Source organism: Poecilia reticulata, linkage group LG9, assembly GCF_000633615.1.
Source record: "Poecilia reticulata strain Guanapo linkage group LG9, Guppy_female_1.0+MT, whole genome shotgun sequence".
Lineage (NCBI taxonomy): Eukaryota > Metazoa > Chordata > Actinopteri > Cyprinodontiformes > Poeciliidae > Poecilia > Poecilia reticulata.
In genome coordinates this window covers 15724304-15743221 of record NC_024339.1, presented here as the reverse complement: position 1 = coordinate 15743221, position 18918 = coordinate 15724304, and the positions used below count along the sequence as shown (strand labels likewise).

The following is an 18918-nucleotide window of genomic DNA, read 5'->3' as shown; positions in this document are numbered from 1 at the left end:
GTGAAACAAATCAAGTCAAAATCAACACGATAAAATTAGATTGTGCCCAATTTTAACACAGCAGCAAAATAATAACAGTGGGAAACCAAATATGAGAGTTTTTAACACATTGCATGACTTAAAGCTGAAATTAAAATGAGCTTAACATTGAAAAAGGAAGTCTTCCTCATACTGGAAGATTAAGATAACTGAGATTGTGCTGGAATCACATGTCATATCAGGTTTTTGCATGTCATGCAGTTCATTCAGTCAAAAGTTTAGATAAAGAAAATCAATACTCAGGAGAAACACTGAGCATAGATTTATCAACCAAACACTATCAGGAGTGTGAGAACAAAAAATTATTTTTTATGCATACAACCTTATAAAAAACATTACATATGAATACTATAATTACAATATGGCACAATGTTGCAGAGCATTCATATTCATTCAAACCTACAGAATGTTAGGAAATCCATACAGAATCATAGTGAGGAATGCACAGTTCTCTGGTACACTTCAAACATACATGCACTGCATTAATAATGCATTGTTCATATTGTTTGGCACTCGCCCTTTAAATACCAAGTGTTTGTGTGCAGCAATCAAAAAGGTTACCATTAAAACAAAATTTTAAAAAATCCCCCTTTAAGCCTTGAAAGATCTCTATTGTCACGCTGGAGGTCCCTGGGTTAATTTCAATAAACATGTCAGAAATAACTCAGCGTATTTATTTAATTTATGAATAGAGTTCCCTTTAAAAAGCCTTTGGGTGATTAAAATCTCTGTAAAGATAACATTTTACAATCTGCTGTCACCTTTTCACTTCCTGCCAGCTGTTTTTAGCTCTGCTAGAAAGTAAAACAGACTAAAGACAAACCTCATGACATGTGAATATATTAAGAGCACTACATCCAGATAATGTCACCATCTTTGTGCTTTTGTCTCATGCTAGCAATCACTGTTAAGTGCATAATAGTTCATGCATTTGCAAAGACGTGGCTTAAAGCATTTCAGCGTGCACAGAATTGTATCAATACTTTGCTACTTACTTTGCAAAGCAGAGATAAGGAAAGAAAAACTACAAGGCAAATGTGAGAACAGGCAAAAATATGGCATCATAAAGGATAATAGTTTATAATAAATGTGCTACTGTAAGTAAAGAACATCTCAACATTAATGGCACCCTGAGCAATAAATTTAGCTTGTGCGATTTTGAAAGTGAAATGGCACAATAGGTTAGGAATCACCAACCTGTAAGGAATTTGCAGTTTGCTTTCAAATACCCAGAAAGACAGGATTTCTCCTTAAACTGTTTGTTATTGTCAAGTGAGATTACAATAAAGTGCAGAAATCTAAAATGTAAGTTTATGTGTGTTAACTTGGGCAGTTGAATAGTTGGCAAGTTAAGACAAGCACTTTTACCAGAGGTCCAAAAGCCCAAGTCAGGGTTCAGATTTGCATCCAGAAAATCCCCCATCAGATGTTTTTTTTTTTATCTGATGACACAGTTATCAGAGCTACTCTGTATTTCAGTTGACACTGTCCTTCACAGAGTAAAGAAAAACACTCTGACACAACCAGACCCCATTTGCATGTCATCTAAAGCTGATGGTTTTAGGCATTGAGGATTAGCTTTTTGCACGACAAAGGAAGGCTTTAGTTATGGCACTATCAAGGATTCGCTTGATGGAAGGCACGAGGATGGGGTTTGGCACAAAAACGTAAAGAAAACTAAAAATGAGATGCACCAATCAATCACCGTATCTGGCTTGATTGGCTCTGATCAGTAATTTCCAAAGCAGATTCTGATTTTCTTTATATTCATTAAACCTATAAAAGCTAAATATCCACATTTGAATAGTATATGCATACTGGAATTAAGAATGTGGACTTCAAAGTGTTCTCCTGACAAATTATGTCATTTTTTTACTGGCATTTCATTTTACTTTCTTCAAAATATCAGGATCAGTTAACAATGTGTGAATGAATCACATGCTGCATATGTCAACTGTAAGGCAAAGGAAATGAGATTATAGGCTCATATATATTCCACAAGAGCAGAGAAATTAGTTCACCCTCACGGAGTTGCAAGAAAGAAAAAATGAAATTATTCTCTCCAGGTAAAATTTGATAGTTTTAGATTCTTTTTTGCACATATTCTAAACAGAATATTTTTTGTGTGTGACTGGTCACACATTTTTAACTAGTGGTAAATGCTCTGGGAGGGACCAACAGGATATTCATTGGAGTTCTGGACCTGGATTAAGTTTTCTAACATGACATGTTTTTTTCTAAGTGTTTAAAGTTCTTAGGGGAAAATGTAAATTGACAGGTCTAACGTCAAAGAAAACCAGACATCTGTGTTGGTCAGTAAAGGCCTGATTGGTGCATCTCTACAAAAAAATCATTTATTTAGGCAAGAAGAGCAGCTTGTTGGAGGCATAGACTCAACATCCACCAAAATTTGAACTTTCCCTTCAGAAAGCAAACATTCTCTGTCATTTACTGTCTTACTTGCTGAAGATACAGTGCATTTGTCAGTGCAACCTTATGTAAAGTTATTTTTCATGTCTCAACCCAATAAAAGTAAGCCAACTCATCCAGAGTCACCGGGTAGTCAGTGAGGTGCAAGGGACCTYTGTACGTTCTTTTTTTGCCTTTCCACTGGCCTGCTGGGAGGTAGATGTCCCTCTCTAGTTTTCCTGGCTCCAACACTGGAGCCACCAAAAGATCATCCCCAATCAGAAACTGGGAGTCAATCTTGAAGGCTGCCTCGTCGTCTTTGGCGATCCACCACAAAGGCCTTATGATGGGGTCTCCGGTACCAACAACTTTCCCTGCCAGCTCAAGAACCCTTGGAGCCACGTCTCTTTCATGGAGTTCTGAGAACTTCCGTGCAATCTGAACCACCTGGAGATTAATAAATTGTGTTTTAGCATCACAAAAGAGCACAAACAACAAATTATCAAGCATTTATACATTTATATTTTGCATGAACGTGGGAAATTTCATTGGTGGTTGCATCCCAGCATAATATCTGACTAGGAAGGAAGGGTTTCAGTTAATAATGGAACAATTTGGTATTACAGTCAAATCTTCGGCTGAGATGGTTTTTAACCAGCAGGTTATGACATGAAGGACATGAGAAGAGACTAGAGGTCTGCCGATCGATTGGTCACCAATCATAATCGGGCCGATTTTTGTGAAAAAGTGCGTGAACGGTGATCGGCGATCATCGGCTCTTGTTGCCGATACCGATCACCTGCATCTCATTTCGCAGCCTGCCTGTGCAGCTGGTCTCCTCTTTTSTTCACACTGCGCAAACACGCAGCAACAAATCCTAAGCGATGTKGAACTATAACGCACTGAGTGAATGGGGACGTTTGCGTATTGCGGCGGAAAATTGAAGCACGTCAGAATGCATCAATACGACGAATCTAATATAGCATAAAAACAATGGCATACTTGACGGAGTTTGGCTACACTGCAGTAAAAAAGACATATGTTAGGATTAGATAGCAGGTAAAGCAGCACACAGCTACAAACACTCACCCGGATTAGCATGATGGTCAGTAAGATAAACAAATAACCCGCAAAATTATTTAAGTCTTTGAGCTGCAATGTAAGACGCTGGTTCTGCTCTCGYTGTTGAACCGCTGCTACGCGCTACAGGTAGTAATATCTCACAGACGGAGCGCCGCTTCTGCTCCACCTGGTAGTGACTCTCACACCGAACCTCTGCTTAAAGCTGCAGCATCTAACCTAAAAAAATACATTTTACATATTAAAACTTTTGCTGTCCTAACATAAGACAGATAATCTCTAAAAAAAAAAATTATCGATCTCCTCCCTGCTCTGCATAATTACTCCGCTCAGTCAGAAACAGCCACTCAGAACTAGCAATAATCAGCTAGCCGCCATGCTATCAGGAAGTTTTCATTCAGTAACTCTGGATTGTTTATTGTAATGGATCCTGTATTTGCCTTTGAATGTTAAGTTTTATACTTGAATTTTTTTGGTAATGTTGAGAGGTTTTATTTTTGACTCCTTGCATTATTTAGCCTTTTCAGAACCTTCATATCTTATCAGTCTGTTAAAGATAGTATTACCAATAGCAGTACAATTTGCACAATGCCTGTTTTGTTTAGTTTTCTTCTTGGAAAAAGTTATTAAAAAAAGTTTTTGTCTAAATTAAGGTGAATTTATGGTTCCTTTTTCCACATAATGTAACCGGTAGTGTTTATGATAAAAATAATAATTATTATTATTATGTAATCGGTATCGGTCATCGGTATCGGCCCTCGGGTGATCGGTATCGGCAGAAAAAATCCTGATCGGCACATCTCTAGAAGAGACCCATTGAAACCCTGAACAATTCGCCTCAGATACACAGCATTCCAGCAACTACTTTTTGCTTCATAACAATAGCAAACTGCCTGCAAGACAGAAAGAAAAATACTGAAACCATTGTGGGTTTCATATTGCTTGCAGTTTGGTTTTGAGACAAAAATCTTTCTACTTAAAAGAAACATGTTGACGCCCTCTTGTGGTAATATTGAAAACTGCCCAAAGAAAACAATTTCTTTTCTGAATAAGAATAATTTATAAACTATTTCTTTATTTGGCAAATGTATTTAATGTATTTTAAGCATAAAAACCAATTAGTATTCATAGTCCTTGATTTTTTTAAAATGCTGTCACAAAATTTCAATGCATTTTTCACAGATTTTATGTGACAGACCAGCACAAAGTGGTGCATAACTGTACAATCAAAGGAAAATTCTACATGGTTTTATACATTTTTTACAAGGACAAATGTACAAAGTGTGACATGCATTTATATAGTTCTCTTTACTCTGATGCAAAACATTTAAGTCCAGAGCAGATATTTGCCTCCAGATACAAATGATTAGTAAATGCAGCACACCTGTGTGTGTAAATTAATGTTTTTTGGAACAGCTGTTCTGCGAAGGCCTCAGTGGTTAACATTAGTGAACAAACAGCATCACAAAGACCAAAGAACACAGCAGAACGGTTAAGGAGGAAGGTACAGGGAAGTTTAAACATGGTTAGGGTATAATACAATAAATATACCAAGCTTTGACGCTCTCGGAGTTCAACCCAACACTCAAAAATTGAACAGAAGACGGAACAACAACCAACATACAACCATATGTCCATTTAATTGTTTTCCGACCTGACAGGTTGAGCATTTATCAGAGAAGGAGCCAAGAGGTCCATGGTAACACTAGAGAAGCTGCACAGGTCTACAGCTAATGTTGAAAAATCTAACAGCAGCACAACTGTAAGATTTCTACTCCACAAATCTAGTTTTCACAAAGGGGCGATAAGCAAAAATGAATTTTTACAAGAAATCCAAAAGAAGTCCAATTTGGCACAAGCAAGGTAAGGGACACTATGTGGAAGAACGATGCACTGGTCAGAGGAGACCAAAATGAAACCTTTTACAAATTCCTGCATTTTTAACCTACTTGAGATATGCATTGATTCCAAAAGTACAAGAGAGGGCAATATTGTGATTATAACAATAACAATAAATAAATTAAATCATCAACTTATTCCAATTGTGAGATATGTCTTGTACATGCTCACCTCATCATCGTAAGCCCATGGTGGTATGGAGAACTGCATGGCAGGCATAAAAGCGGACAGCTGCAACCATCGGATGTACAGCTCTTTGTCTGGCAGAGCCTGTGTTCCATTTATCACACCTGAAATACAGCAGAGTTATCAAGACCTTTAAAAATTCAGATCAAAACATCTAGGCTGTGGTGTTTTCTACCTGCAGTGCGGTTGGGGTACGCATTTCCTCCTATCATGTCTGGTAAGACAAACTGGTATCCCAGAATGCTTATAGTCAGAACAGTGGGGATGATGGACTTGAGGCCAAGCTCATATCCCCAAACTGAATCTCTGTTAATGATCCTGAAGAAACAGGAGATATTCTGACTCTGGTAACCCACACGGAGCTCGGCGTGTGAACTGAAAGGTATGGTCATCTCGGTGTAGTACCGGGTGAAGGTGGAGGGGTCAGACAGAGGGACCAGAGTGCTAAACTGACGAGGGAGGTAGCTCGATTCCCCTGCGTCAAACTTGAACGACGTCACATTATAGCGCCGTTTGAGGGAATTTAAGTGTGACAAGAACCACCCAGAAGCTTCTGGGTTTGTAAAGTCCAAGATGCCTCCAATCCCGTTCCACCAGCGGACCAGGGCGGGCAGCTCTCCGCTCGGCTCCTGGACAAACAGTCCTTTCTCCAGAGCAACTCCAAAATTTATGGAGTCGTAGTTGATAAAAGGATGTGTCCACAGCGTCACCTGAAACCCGTCTTTTCTGAGTTTTTCAAACATGCCGCTGGCATTGGGGAACTTCTGGGGGTCAAAGTCAAACTCTCCGTAGTCAGAGGTGTAGCGGTCATCCAGCTCCAGATGGGACCACTTAAAGCCATATTTAATGATGTCTGCTGCGTAGCGCAGCAGCTTCTCCTGAGTTACAGCAGACTTAAGAAAAGCCCTAGTGGACCACACCGGCCTTCTGAACACTTCTTGGGATGGAACGTTGATGGGCTTTGGGAAGTATCGACGCACCTGACAAAACAAAGCAACACACAGAACATAAAGAGTTTAATAACATTTAATAGCAACCTCTTTTCTTTTTGTTATTGAGGAACAGTTTGAAATAAATGCTAATTTTGTGTATCTGGTATACTGTTAGAGGACATATAATGTAAACTAGCTTTTTGATTATATTTTCTATATGTTTATACGTTATATTAATGGCTTCAAGGCACAACAAGGTTTTAAAAATGAACCGATTCTAAACAAAAATTTTCTACCATACCATTTAAACAGTTCTCTGGCATTTTAGTGAAATTACAGAGGGAGTGATGGAGTGAATAGTCTTCTCTGGTTGTATGGACTACAAAGTAAGGCAGTTACTATGAAAGTAGTGTGATTTGTATCACTAAACTGCACACAGTAATTATATTTTCAAATGTTTTGGTATTTATTGCAGCTTTCATTGAACAAACAGCGGAGAAAATAGTAAAAGTATTAATCCCAACCACAGTGACAGTTTTGTGGGGTTTTAAACATCCTTAACGGGAATTTGACATGACAATGACAGAAAAATGTTGATTCTTAAGAATCACATGATAAATGATATAATAAATGTCCACCACCATCAGCAGCAGCATTTATCAAGGACAAACTATAGAGTTTATTTGTGCAAATATTTTAGATTTTAAGACACTAATGATTTTAAGACACTAATGAGCTTTAAAATCTCTTCCTAGTGCATAAGTGCAATTAAGGTTTTGTCAGAAAATAACTTTCTGTTCTCTCCATGTATGCAAACATACTTACCATATATTTGTGGAGGGATGTGATATCCAGCCCCACACAGACCCTGTAGCTGAGCTCAGGGAAGCCCGAATGTCCCGCCGGTGGTTTAAAAGGAGAGCCCTGGTATCGGGCCACAAATCTGAGAGTCCTGTTCTTCTCTGACCAGCCCAAATGAAAAGGTACAGTGTCGTTAATCTTTATTGCGGTTGCATTGGAAGACAGCCAGTAACGCTCGAGGATTCCCCCAAATGCATTTCGATTGGCGTAAACGTCGCTGGTGACGAAAGGATGCGGTTCCTGTTCCCCTTGGTTTCTCATAGGCCAGTACTGCCTTGCCATCTCTGCTCCTCCGTACCAGTGAGAGTCATTGTAGACCATGGCATGTTCCACATAGCTCCCATCCAGCAGCTCCTCCCAGCGGATGCGATAGCACATGACAGTCTTTTCTTGGACTGTCTGGATGAAAAAGTTCAGCTTGCCAGTTCCTGACCGAGTACAGCTGAGATTATGTCCCTCCTTTGTGCAGGAGTCCAGATCCAGAGTGCCAGACCTCGAACAATGCATGGACAGAGAGGATACACAACACAATAGGGGAAGTTATTCACAGTACAGATTAAGCAAGTCATATTCTGTGCAGCTGAAATCAAAACTAGCTGGAGATAGACGACAAAGCCCCAGCTACAGGCTATTTCTGTTGATATGACCTCTGCAGATAATGGTCCATGACTAAATCGGTCTCCCCTCAGGGGGCAATCATGTCTCATCTGGTTTCCCATCTCTAACTCACAAAGCGCAGACTGGCAGCTGCTCAGCACGAGCAGCCAAAAAAGATGAACAACTTTGCTGATGCAAACACATCTAGTCACTCCACAAGAGGTAACCATGGTTCTTTTACCAATATTTATTCTTGGTTCATTGCTGAGTCCTAAAATTTCATAGCAGTTCCCCTTTTCACTTTTGTTTTAGACTGCCTGGTCCATCTGCCTATACTTTTAACTTCACAAGGTCCAGCTATCAATTTATGTGCAGAATCTAATTCAGTCCAAGACAATGAATTTAGTTTAGTCATGTACATTCATGAGGAATAACATTACGAGAAGAAAAGGCATGCTGACTCATCTTTAAGCTAAGCACTCCCATATGCAACAAATCATGGAGCACTGATTACTATTCTGACACCGTTCTATCAGTCCCAACTTTTTTTTTCAATAATATGAGCTACAGTAGTTAAACTGTTTAATTGACTGACCTTCCCTCAATAAGGGACGCCTTCCCTCAGTGCATCAATAAGCTTTGGCTGCCCATAAACATTCTTTGATTAACCACTGTTTCTTCCTTGGACCATTTTTGACAAACACTCACCACTGCACAATGGGTCAAATCCCAAAATGAGCTTTTGGAAATGTTCTGACCCAATTGTCAAGCGCTAAACGTTCAAATTGTTGTCAAACTCACTCAAAATGCATGCCAGTATTAACAGGAACCTTATGATTGGCATATATTCAGATTTAGATCAAACTAAAAGTACGGTAAAATTAAAGTTGGTAGATTATATAAAATTAATTGGTAAAAGGTTTTTAGTAAGGCTAGTTGATTGCAACAATTTGTTGACTTTATAACAACCGGGTGGCAGCACTAGAGAAGAAAGTCTCCTAAGCAAATGTCTTTGATTTAGTTAATATCAAAAAAATCTACATGCAAATAATACAGAAACCACAATATCCTGTTAATGTTCTATTATAGATCTAACTGAACTTTTCACCCAGTAGCATGAGCATTTTACTATATTATATCCATATCCTAACTACTGATTATATTGAGTGCGGCATTCTTTGCTGTGTTTTTAGCTGATGTCACATTTTTCATTCAATAAACTTAGAAGGTAATGTTCTTTATCCATCTTCTCACTCTGCTATTCTTATACCGTCACATTTAAAACTCTCCATTCATTTCATTTGTAAACCGTGTTTAATTTTACTATCAACATCAGCATACTTTTGTACTAGTTCTGTCTTCATTGACATGAATTAAGATGAAAATCTGTTGAATAATTAAACACTTTTCCACTGCAGACTTACCTGAATGCCATGGTGAAGATAATATCCCCTGTGCCGTTCCGTATAATGTAGCCATTATTTTTCAGCTCCAGCGACTCGGTCTTCAGCAGCTGGGCTTTACGAAGAGACAATGAATAATAGCACCAGGCGACGACAGCGGCCAGAACCAACACGGCACCCAACAGACCTGCCAGCACCATCGGCCGGCTCTCCTGTCCAAATTTCTTTTTCCGCGGGGAGCCATGGGCTCTGTCAATCACATGCTGCTCTCCAGGAGCTCCTGGGACAATCTGATACATGCTGAAAGCTTGTATAAAGGTGTGAAGAGAAGCAGGTTTGGTGGAGGTGCGACGGCTGCTAACTTGGTATCAGTGCTTCTTGAAAACGATCTTGTTGGCAGCTGAAGTCTACCTGCAAATTCTTAATGTCTTCATATCTGGATAACGACTGCTTTGTCGAAACCTGTAAGATGAGAAGTATTAAACGTCAGCTGGGGTATGCCTCAATGTCCAATCAGAAGGAGAAAGGAAGAATAAAACATGACAGCGGAACGTCTGAAGCTGCTTTCTGGTCCGGCTCCCAGACCCTGCGATAGAGTTACTCACCACTCTGAGTAACTCACATTGGCTGTAAGCGTCCAGCAGCATATCTAATTATCGTCCAGCAGATAATGTGCGCAGCAGGTGTCATCTGATAAACATCAGGTAGTCAGGTTCAGTGTTCATATAAAGTTACATAAGCACCAGAGCTAACAGAAGTAATGAAAGCCTAACGAGAGGCTACAATCAGTCAGAACGGCACAGACAGCAAGTCAGCAAGGTACAGCTTCATTTATCACTGGGTCAGAGTAAATAATATTTAGGATGAGCAGCCCTCTAACATCTGCACAGCAGCAAGCCTGTGGTTTTCAGTCAACTGCACGTCTGATAGATCATTAAAACGTCACTTAAATAAGGCAAACTATGATTAAGTTTCAACTCTGTGTTCTTATGTTTTTGCTAAAGTTACTTTGAGGAAATGGGACATATTCTGCAAAAACTGCCTTCACTTGTTTTCATAATGCCCTCCGATAAAGGTCTAGAATTTCTCATTCTCTGCAGTTGCTTCGGTTCTACTTTTACGTCCTTCTTTCATCCCAAAATCATTGGTGCACATAACTGTGCTACATTTTGCAGCATTAATTTCAATATATTTTGTTGTAGTTTTAGACCAACGCAAAGTACTACATGACTGTGAAGCAGAAGGAAACAGTAAAACACATCTACAATACAAAAACTGGATAGAACGGCATGCTAATGTATTGATTAGAGTCCACATGTGTAATTTAATCGCAATGCAAATGGAGCTGCATTGCGAAACAGCATTCCTAATGATAAGCAATACAATAAATGATAAGCAATACAATAAATGCCCACCTTTAGCAGGTAGGTCACATATAAAGCTGTAATACGTTTTAAGACAGGACTAAATTAAACAAAGCAACATCCCAAGTTCTTCACTTGGGATGTTGTATCTTACATGTAATACATGAAAATGTGATATCTTACATTTTCTTCCCATCATCCAAAACAGAAAGAATATGGTACAAATGCAAACCTAGCAAAACACAGTCAGTTTGCAGCTGTTTCTAACCGGGCGCATAGAAGAGAGCAGTATTCAGACAAGAAGAGGAAGTGCAGAGATTCACATTTCAAATAGGAGAGTGTTAGTAGAACAGCTATGTAAATAGTATCTCAATGGAAGAGTGGCATGAGGAAAGACACTGAAAAAGAGGAGGGATGGTAAGCATGTGTAGCTGCTTGGCCATCGTGTGATGGAAAACAAACAACATGAACACACCATTTCCACAGTGTTGCATGATGCTGATGGTTTTCCTGAGCTGGGACAATGTGACTAGTCAGAGTTGATCGGAAGATGACAGACACAGGACAACACTTGAAGAGAATCTTTTACGTCCAGCAGATAATGACTTAAGACTCCAAGAGACTTAACAATGGGGTAAAGGTTCGTCTTCCGGCAGGAGAACAAGCGCTACCATGCAGCCAGAACTACAACGTTTAGCCCAAAGCATAAAGTTGATTTCAGGAAAAATCAGTCAAGTCACACACCCCTCCTCATCAATGCTGCTGCAGTGGAACAGGTCAGGGACATTAAATTCAATTCCTGGGGATACAGGAATTTACGTCGGATGAGAAGAGCAAACCTACCCCCTCCCATCCTCTCTACACAGGGACAATAGAGACTACACTGACCAGCAGTATCTCTGTCTAGTTTGGAGCATTTAATACCTGTGACTGGCAACGTGTAGGTGAGGACAGCTGAGAAAATCATTGGGACTGAGCTTCTTTCCATCCTTGACACAGCTCACAGTCGCTGCCTGTCCAGGGCTCGGGCAATTATAAAAGACTCCTTCCACCTTCAGCATAGTTTGTTCTCCCTGCTGCCCTCTTGGAAAAGGTTCAGCAGCTTCAAATGCAGAACAACCAGATTCCACAACAACTTCATCCGTCATGCCAACGCTCATAAGGATACTAAACTCCCATTCGTTCAGTCTTTTATTATATACATTTATATTGATCCTTTTATTATTACTTATTTATTTACCTATTATTATTGGAGCCTTGCAACAAAATTTCTTTCAATTTGTACATTTTTAAATGTAAAAAATATAGTTGAATGACAATAAAATCTGTCTATGTCTACATTCTTGTATTACAATGTCTTAAGTCAAAATCCAGATTCTAAATCCAATCCAAAACCAAATGTGACCAATTTAAAGGGTAGGTAGACTTTAGGAACTCCTTGTAACATACTAAAACTCTCCTTTATTTTACAGCTGAGGCAGAATGCGTTTCTGTTGGTAACTCTGGAAGTGCGTACTATTGCACTTTAACACACAAAGCATGTTTTCAAACCTTTCCTACATGATAAACACAATCGTACACCTATATTTTCTCCATAGTAACTCCAGGTTTATAAATAAAAATATATATAATTCTACTTTGATAGAATTACAAAGCTGTTGTCCAGTGTAAGTTTTCACAAGAGGCTGAACCTGTCGAGACGTCAGTGTAACAATAGCACTTTTCTGCTCGGTATATGAGGTTTCCCATTACAACCTGTCCTGCCAGCTACCTTTACAGTTGAAATACACGTTAGTACAACAAATAAAGGTAGAGAGATATACCTAACACATCTAAAATGACCCCAACAGCTTGATAATCAGGACATATTTACCTTCTCTCTGCAGTTGAGTCGCCGAGGTCACTTGGCGTAGCCACACAGTCGAGATGTCAACCAACGTATCGATCGTACTGCGCATGTGCGTCGTGGCTTGAACCCGCCCAGCCAATGCGGGGATTCATCCATGAACCCATCGCTCACATTGCACCGCAAGACAGACTCATGGGAAATGTAGTATGCAAACAGTTTTGGCTTTCGAAATGAAATATCCCATTTTTTATAGTGTTTTGTGTTCTCAAATTACAAATTCGGAGCAAAATAAATATCTATAAAGTAACTTTAGCCATTAAGATAATCAAGTCAGGTTTTACATGTATTAACACGACCTAAACATGCAAAATGTATGTCAGTTACCTTGAAATATTCGTTGTCATAGGAAACACTGAATATCTATTTGAGGCTAAAGGTAAGGTGGTAAGATTGCGATGACTATTGAGGATTTAATATCGTTTCAGTTTCCTGCTTTCACTAATTTAATTTTTGTTGTTTTTAAAAATAACTAGTTTGTTGCTTCTGTGCGATAAAAACAACACTTCGATAGGATAAAGTAGCTAAAAATATACTCAACTTCCTTCTTTAACTTATTAAAAACCTTATTACTTTTTACTTTAACCTTATATTTCCTCAAGTTAAAGTAAAAAGTACCAGTCCAAGATATTACTCAAGTTAGAGTAAAAACGTATTTAATTAAAAGGCCACTAATCATAACATTTGATGTAATATTTTTAAATGATATAATCAGACTGACAAAAAAATAGATATTTGAACATTTGAGTATTTTAAAAACTAAATACAAATAATTACGAAATAATAAATTCAAGCAAGAGAAAAACATTTCCAGGCATTTTTTTTAATATTAAAAGTAAAACATTACAATACATTATGTAATTTTTAAATACTGCATCTTACAGTAAGGTACTTCAATTTATGACTTATGGTGTTTACAGTATATTCATTGTCTCCAAATGGCTCAGTAGATAGAAAACAACATTAGAACAACATATTATATGTGCAAACACTATGTCACTTTAATAAGAGCTGCAGATGTGTGTCGTATGAATTTTTGGTTAAAATGTTTTGTTCTTCATTCCCTGAAGTTAACCAGAGTATCCAGAAAAGTAAGAGAGATGCTTCATAATGTTATTACTCAAGTAAAAATAAAAATCTTGATGCAGTGATAGTCCTAAAAGTGCTTTATTTCTACAAAGTTACTCAAGTAAAAGTAACAGAGTGAACATAATTAGTTACCACTCACTTCTGTAATTTAGCCAAGCACAGCAACTACCCAGAATGAATAAAAAGGTAAGATCATCAGATCAGGCGATATATTGCTGTGTCATTTTCTGCCACTGGGTGACAGCAACAAGCTACACACAGATGAGGTGGGCGATAAGGTCACTTTTCTCTCACTAAATCTAGCTAATTGATTAAATATGTTGCACTACCTTTCAGAAGTAGTCTGACTTGTTGAACTTTTCCACATTTCTCCACATAATACAATTTTTTGTGTTCTCAACCAGCTTTCCATGCTTAGAGAAGATCTTGTTTGTTTGTTCTTTTCATGCTTGGTCAAGCTGAATTTAATACAATTTGGAATAGAGTCTTTGGTAATCTTTGGAATTGATTACAAAATGTGGAAAAGTGACATGCTGTAAATACTTTACATACACACTGTAGCATAAATATTTTTGCAGGGCACTGTAGAAATCATGTTGGTGTTTCTGTTAATGTTAAGTGTGGAACAGCACCAGCAGTACCAACAGAGGGAAAACTTTCAAGCTTTTCAGTATTTGTATTGTTTATTTATATATTACTTATTTTAGAGGTCTACGTTATATTTTGGAAAGATTGGAAAGTAGGAATCTACTCAGACTTGATAAACTAAAATATGACAAAAAAAAAATGTATGTAGCAAATCAACAGAGGACTACAGAATCATTGTGAAGAAATGTCAGATATAGAATACAGAACAAAAAAATAATAATCAAACCAGAATAGTTCAGTACCTCAGAAACTAACCACTGAGTCATGAGACAGGTTCAGTCAACTAGTTCTTGTTTCATCAGTAGTCATCAAATTAAAGCAGAGAAGTAGGCATATTTTTATCTTCTTCCTATTACAATGTATTCTAGTATCAAACAGTATTACAGTATGAGCAGGATTGCTATGGTCTTGATTTGATATACGATTGATTTTAATTTTTTTTATATATTGTCTTCATTAAAAGTATGTTGAAATTGTTTGTGAACAACATTTTGGCCTTCAAATGAGTTAAAGTGCTTTTGTATTCCAGGTGAACTTACTAAACATCAGAAAACACACCCACCGCACACCATGGGGACAGTTATACCAAAAGAGCAATCGGTAAAGGTGTTTGCATCTTTAAAGTAATATTTTTTGATAATTCTAAATATTCAGATCTGCTGAACACATTCATTCTGGTTCATAGAGCTGCAGGGAGATGCTGCTGATTCTGGTGGTTCTGGTCCACCGCATCGTTACGTCTGCGGCCTGTCTGCAGTGTGAACGCTCCATCAAGACCATGCATGAGGACTACATCCTGTCTGCTTCCTCCGTGGAACAACAAATTATGTTCCAAATGATTTCCGATCAAGCCTTTGTGACATACAGGGAAACAAGTCAGAGTCGAAAGGGAGTCATTGGTGAGACTATAAACCCTGTACACTGTAAAATCTATTTAGTTCACTTTACTCATCTAACATATTTGTCATGCGCCATGTTAACTTATTTTTGTTTTACTTGTGTGGACCGCTTGATACAAATTTAACCCTGATAAGAGTTACTAGATATCTATAACAGCTTACTGCTTACTCATTTTGTCAGGTTCACTTAAATTAATCAGGTCAATTTTCTAGAATGAGTCCTTGTCCTTCCTCTCTCTCACATACTTCCTGTTTCATTAAGGTTTTATTGGCTCTACTGGCCTTTATTTATTTGAGAGTGTTCAGACAGGAAGGTGGGTAAAGAGAGAGGGGAAGACATGCGGCAAAGGTTATCAGGCCGGGATTCTAACAGCCACAGGACCTGCAGCAATGCAGCACGCCTCTGTTCCACTTCACAGAATTATTACTTCATAATTACCATCACTGTCGTTTGCAGGTGTCGCTCTTGTGTCAGATTTACAGGAATACCAGAAACACAATACCAAGGTTCCGGCTTGGGACTTTTGCATGTAAAAAAAAAATGCAATTAATTGCACTAATGGTCCCAAAAAAACGAAGAAAAACAAAGCATTAAATGGGGTGATATCCCTATGATATGTCAACACACTGTGGTAGTCCTGTCCTGTTATTGTTGGAAACTAAAGTTAGCATAGTGCTAACAGCGTAGCTTAAGATAAAATAATAAATTGAAACTTGTTCTGATTTTTGGCTATATGTGTATGCGCTCCTTTTAGTCTTTCTTCATGTGTCGGATGAGATACATTACTGGCCCCAGAAAAAAAATAAAAAAACTCAAGTAAAGCATTTGTACTTGGAGGCAGTATTGAGACAAAGTACTCTCCAACACAGAAAAAAGCACAATTATCAAGTTGGAATGACTTTTCAACCACAATTCCAAGTAACTTACTAAAAGTAAATGTTGATAGCAATTTGATGGAAACCGATATAAGTCAACATACTATTTTCATTTTGCATTTACACTTTATGTGATTGCTTGTTATTATTGTGTTTTTCTAAAATATCATCACCAAGAATTTTGTGTTTTTTTGGTAACTGCTTAGATCCAACCACGTTGTACAGAGCCAAAACTGAGTACCAGAGTGAATTTCACCGCTTCTTGAACGCTCCTCATATTGGTGAGATTTAAAGATAAATGAGAGGAAAACTGTTGCTTAAAATTAGTGAGTAACTGTTTCTGAATGCAAAGTAAAGTGATGAACTCAGATATTACTCATATCTTTGCATTAAATCTAACATCAGTGCATCCTGTCTCTGTTTTCAAAGAGTCTCTAAGACACGAAACCATTCAGATCATGGAGAAAGGCAGGAAGATCTTGGAGAAACACTTGGAAGCTTTCATCCCTAATGGTAATCAACTTGAACAGTAGCAAGTTCTGCCTGGCATGAAAAGCAAAGCACTTTGTGCAAGTCAGTGCTGTGCATTAGTTACGGTTCATTTGTCTGTTTCTTTTTCCTTCAGAGCTTTGCCCCAACAAGTGTGGTACGTTTGCTCTCTGATCCCACCACCTGTGCTGCTCCTGCCTGTGCAAACCGGGTTGAGTTGGCGCATGCTAACTGAACACGTGTGCATGCATGTGTGGCTTACAGGGCTTCTCAATAGAAGAGTCATGGATTGTGTCTCTTGCAAGTACAAGACGCACATCTGTCCAGCTGTGTCAGGCCAGCTGGACTGTGACGGTATGCTTTTATGCTTTTGTAGCTTAGTATTTATATGTTAGTGAGAGGGTTGATGAATGGATGGGAGTCCTACCTATGAGGCAGGAGGGAAGTCATTCTTGAGAGTGCATTAAAACATGTCACGGGTGTGGAAATGTGTTCTTGAGCAAAATCTGCTGCATGTCCATGTGCAGTGCTAATGAAGAAGATTACAGAGGTAATCCGGATGCAAATGAATAAAAAAGCTCCTGTTCTGCCCTCATCTCATTTTTTTCCCAGTGCATCCGGTGCAGGCAGAGGAGGGAGGCCAAGCGGTACTGAACTGCTTCCTTCCATGGCATCGTTTCCTTCTGGGAAAGCCAGAGTACCACTACTCCAGGGCTACTGGAGAGCTAGACACCAAAAAGGTCTCTCACAGCCGAAACATGTTATTGCAAAAGGAAGCATGCATGGCACTTTAAATTTCACTTTAACATAACTTTTAATAGCCCGAACAAAGTGCATGTCCTGGTTTTATCCCATATTTAGCTTTTTTGAAGCCACATTATTCCTCTTTGCTGTATCACTTCGAAATTTGTATACACAGCTGACTGAAAAGGATTTCCAGCCCTTGGTGGTGACACAAGACGCGTCTATAGTCCTGAATCAGCTTCATTTGGATGAACAAGGAACATATCGCTGCTCTCTGCAAGATGAAAATGGAGCCGTCTACTATCGAGCTTCTTTCCAGCTCACAGGTGAAGTCAGGTTTTATTACATGGCAGACAGTCGATGCAGTGCAGTGTATTTGCAGGAAGTGTATTATGCTCTAACACTGTGAGCGCGCCCACAGTGTAGTTGTGTCTTTAAAATGAATTAATTGGATTAAGATCAAGTTGAATTCAAAATAATATGCAAGGAATCAGAACAATCAGGAACTGATTAAGAAACCAATAAGTAGTATTTAATCTAGGCAGCTTGATTTACAGGATAGGTGAGTTATACAGGCAGCTTGGAGTGCAGGCAGCTTAAACATGGAAAGAAGTTAATTGGTAGATGTACAGACACTCTGTAGACAATAGTAGAGATATAAGAGTACAGAAACTTCAACATTACAAACAGTGAAATAAAAACTAACAAAGGAACAGACAATCAGAAACTGAGATCAAGAAAATGTATTTAACAAGCAGAAATGGGTAAAGTAGCCAAAAATTGAACGCAAGTAAGAGTAGCTATATATATTTACACAAGTAATAATATGCTGAAGTAGTGTTGGCTAAAAAGTAACTGTCCAATAAATAACTGAAGTAAGAGTAAAAAAAGTATTTGGTAAAAAGGCTACAAGAGTACTGAGTAAATTATCTAAACATCAGTCATTTAATATTTAAAAATTGCATCATTCAATGGATCAAAATATAAAGTTATGTGGAAATGTGGGTATTTTAAAGACCAAGATGAAAATAATTCATATGAATAATATAATTACAAAAAACAAAATTAGGCAAAAAAATTAAAAATTCTAAATCAATTTCTTCCTATTTAAAATGTATGTAGCTTTAAGAAAAATCTGTGTATGGTCATTTTTTTGTTTTGGTTAAAAAAACAAGCTTGTTCAGACAGTGACATTACTGACAGTGGGTAGAGTATCCACTAGCAATACTTCAAAGTAAAATTACTCAACAGTACAGTAAAAATACAACTAAAAGTCTTTTTTTTTACAAAAAGTTGCTCAAATAAATCTTATATTTGAGAGTGGTTAGACAGGAGAATAATTAAAGAGAGAGGGGGAGACATGTGGCAAAAGGTCATCAGGCCGGGACGCCAACCTGTGACGTCGAGAACTAACGCCTCCATATTAATGCCTCCATACTAACGCCTCCATACTAACGCCTCCATACTAACGCCTCCATATTAATGCCTCCATACTAA

The 18918-nt window shown here is 38.2% G+C and overlaps 2 protein-coding genes across 3 annotated transcripts in view; one reads left to right on the top strand and one right to left on the bottom strand.

Annotated features, from left to right (window-relative positions):
* Positions 1-326: 326 nt before the first annotated feature.
* On the bottom strand, positions 327-12736 carry LOC103470065 (uncharacterized family 31 glucosidase KIAA1161-like). The gene is made up of 6 exons (XM_008418207.2): positions 12644-12736; positions 9428-9868; positions 7371-7899; positions 5789-6593; positions 5599-5717; positions 327-2895 (listed from the first exon to the last, which is right to left on the bottom strand). Exons 2-6 carry the CDS (start codon positions 9703-9705, stop codon positions 2551-2553), a joined length of 2076 nt encoding a protein of 691 aa, XP_008416429.1. The 5' UTR covers positions 9706-9868; positions 12644-12736; the 3' UTR covers positions 327-2550.
* A 65-nt stretch (positions 12737-12801) lies between these two features.
* izumo1 (izumo sperm-oocyte fusion 1) overlaps positions 12802-18918 on the top strand; it is an 8807-nt gene continuing 2690 nt past the window's right edge. The window contains exons 1-9 of one of the 2 annotated variants that reach the window (XM_008418206.2): positions 12802-12823; positions 14943-15013; positions 15099-15312; positions 16395-16469; positions 16618-16701; positions 16814-16834; positions 16942-17031; positions 17290-17417; positions 17597-17747. In XM_008418206.2, coding sequence (XP_008416428.1) covers positions 14984-15013; positions 15099-15312; positions 16395-16469; positions 16618-16701; positions 16814-16834; positions 16942-17031; positions 17290-17417; positions 17597-17747 — 793 coding nt within the window. In that variant the 5' untranslated portion in view covers positions 12802-12823; positions 14943-14983. Of the gene's footprint in view, positions 12824-12849; positions 13056-14942; positions 15014-15098; positions 15313-16394; positions 16470-16617; positions 16702-16813; positions 16835-16941; positions 17032-17289; positions 17418-17596; positions 17748-18918 lie in introns of those variants that run through there. The other variant, XM_008418205.2, reaches the window with a different exon arrangement.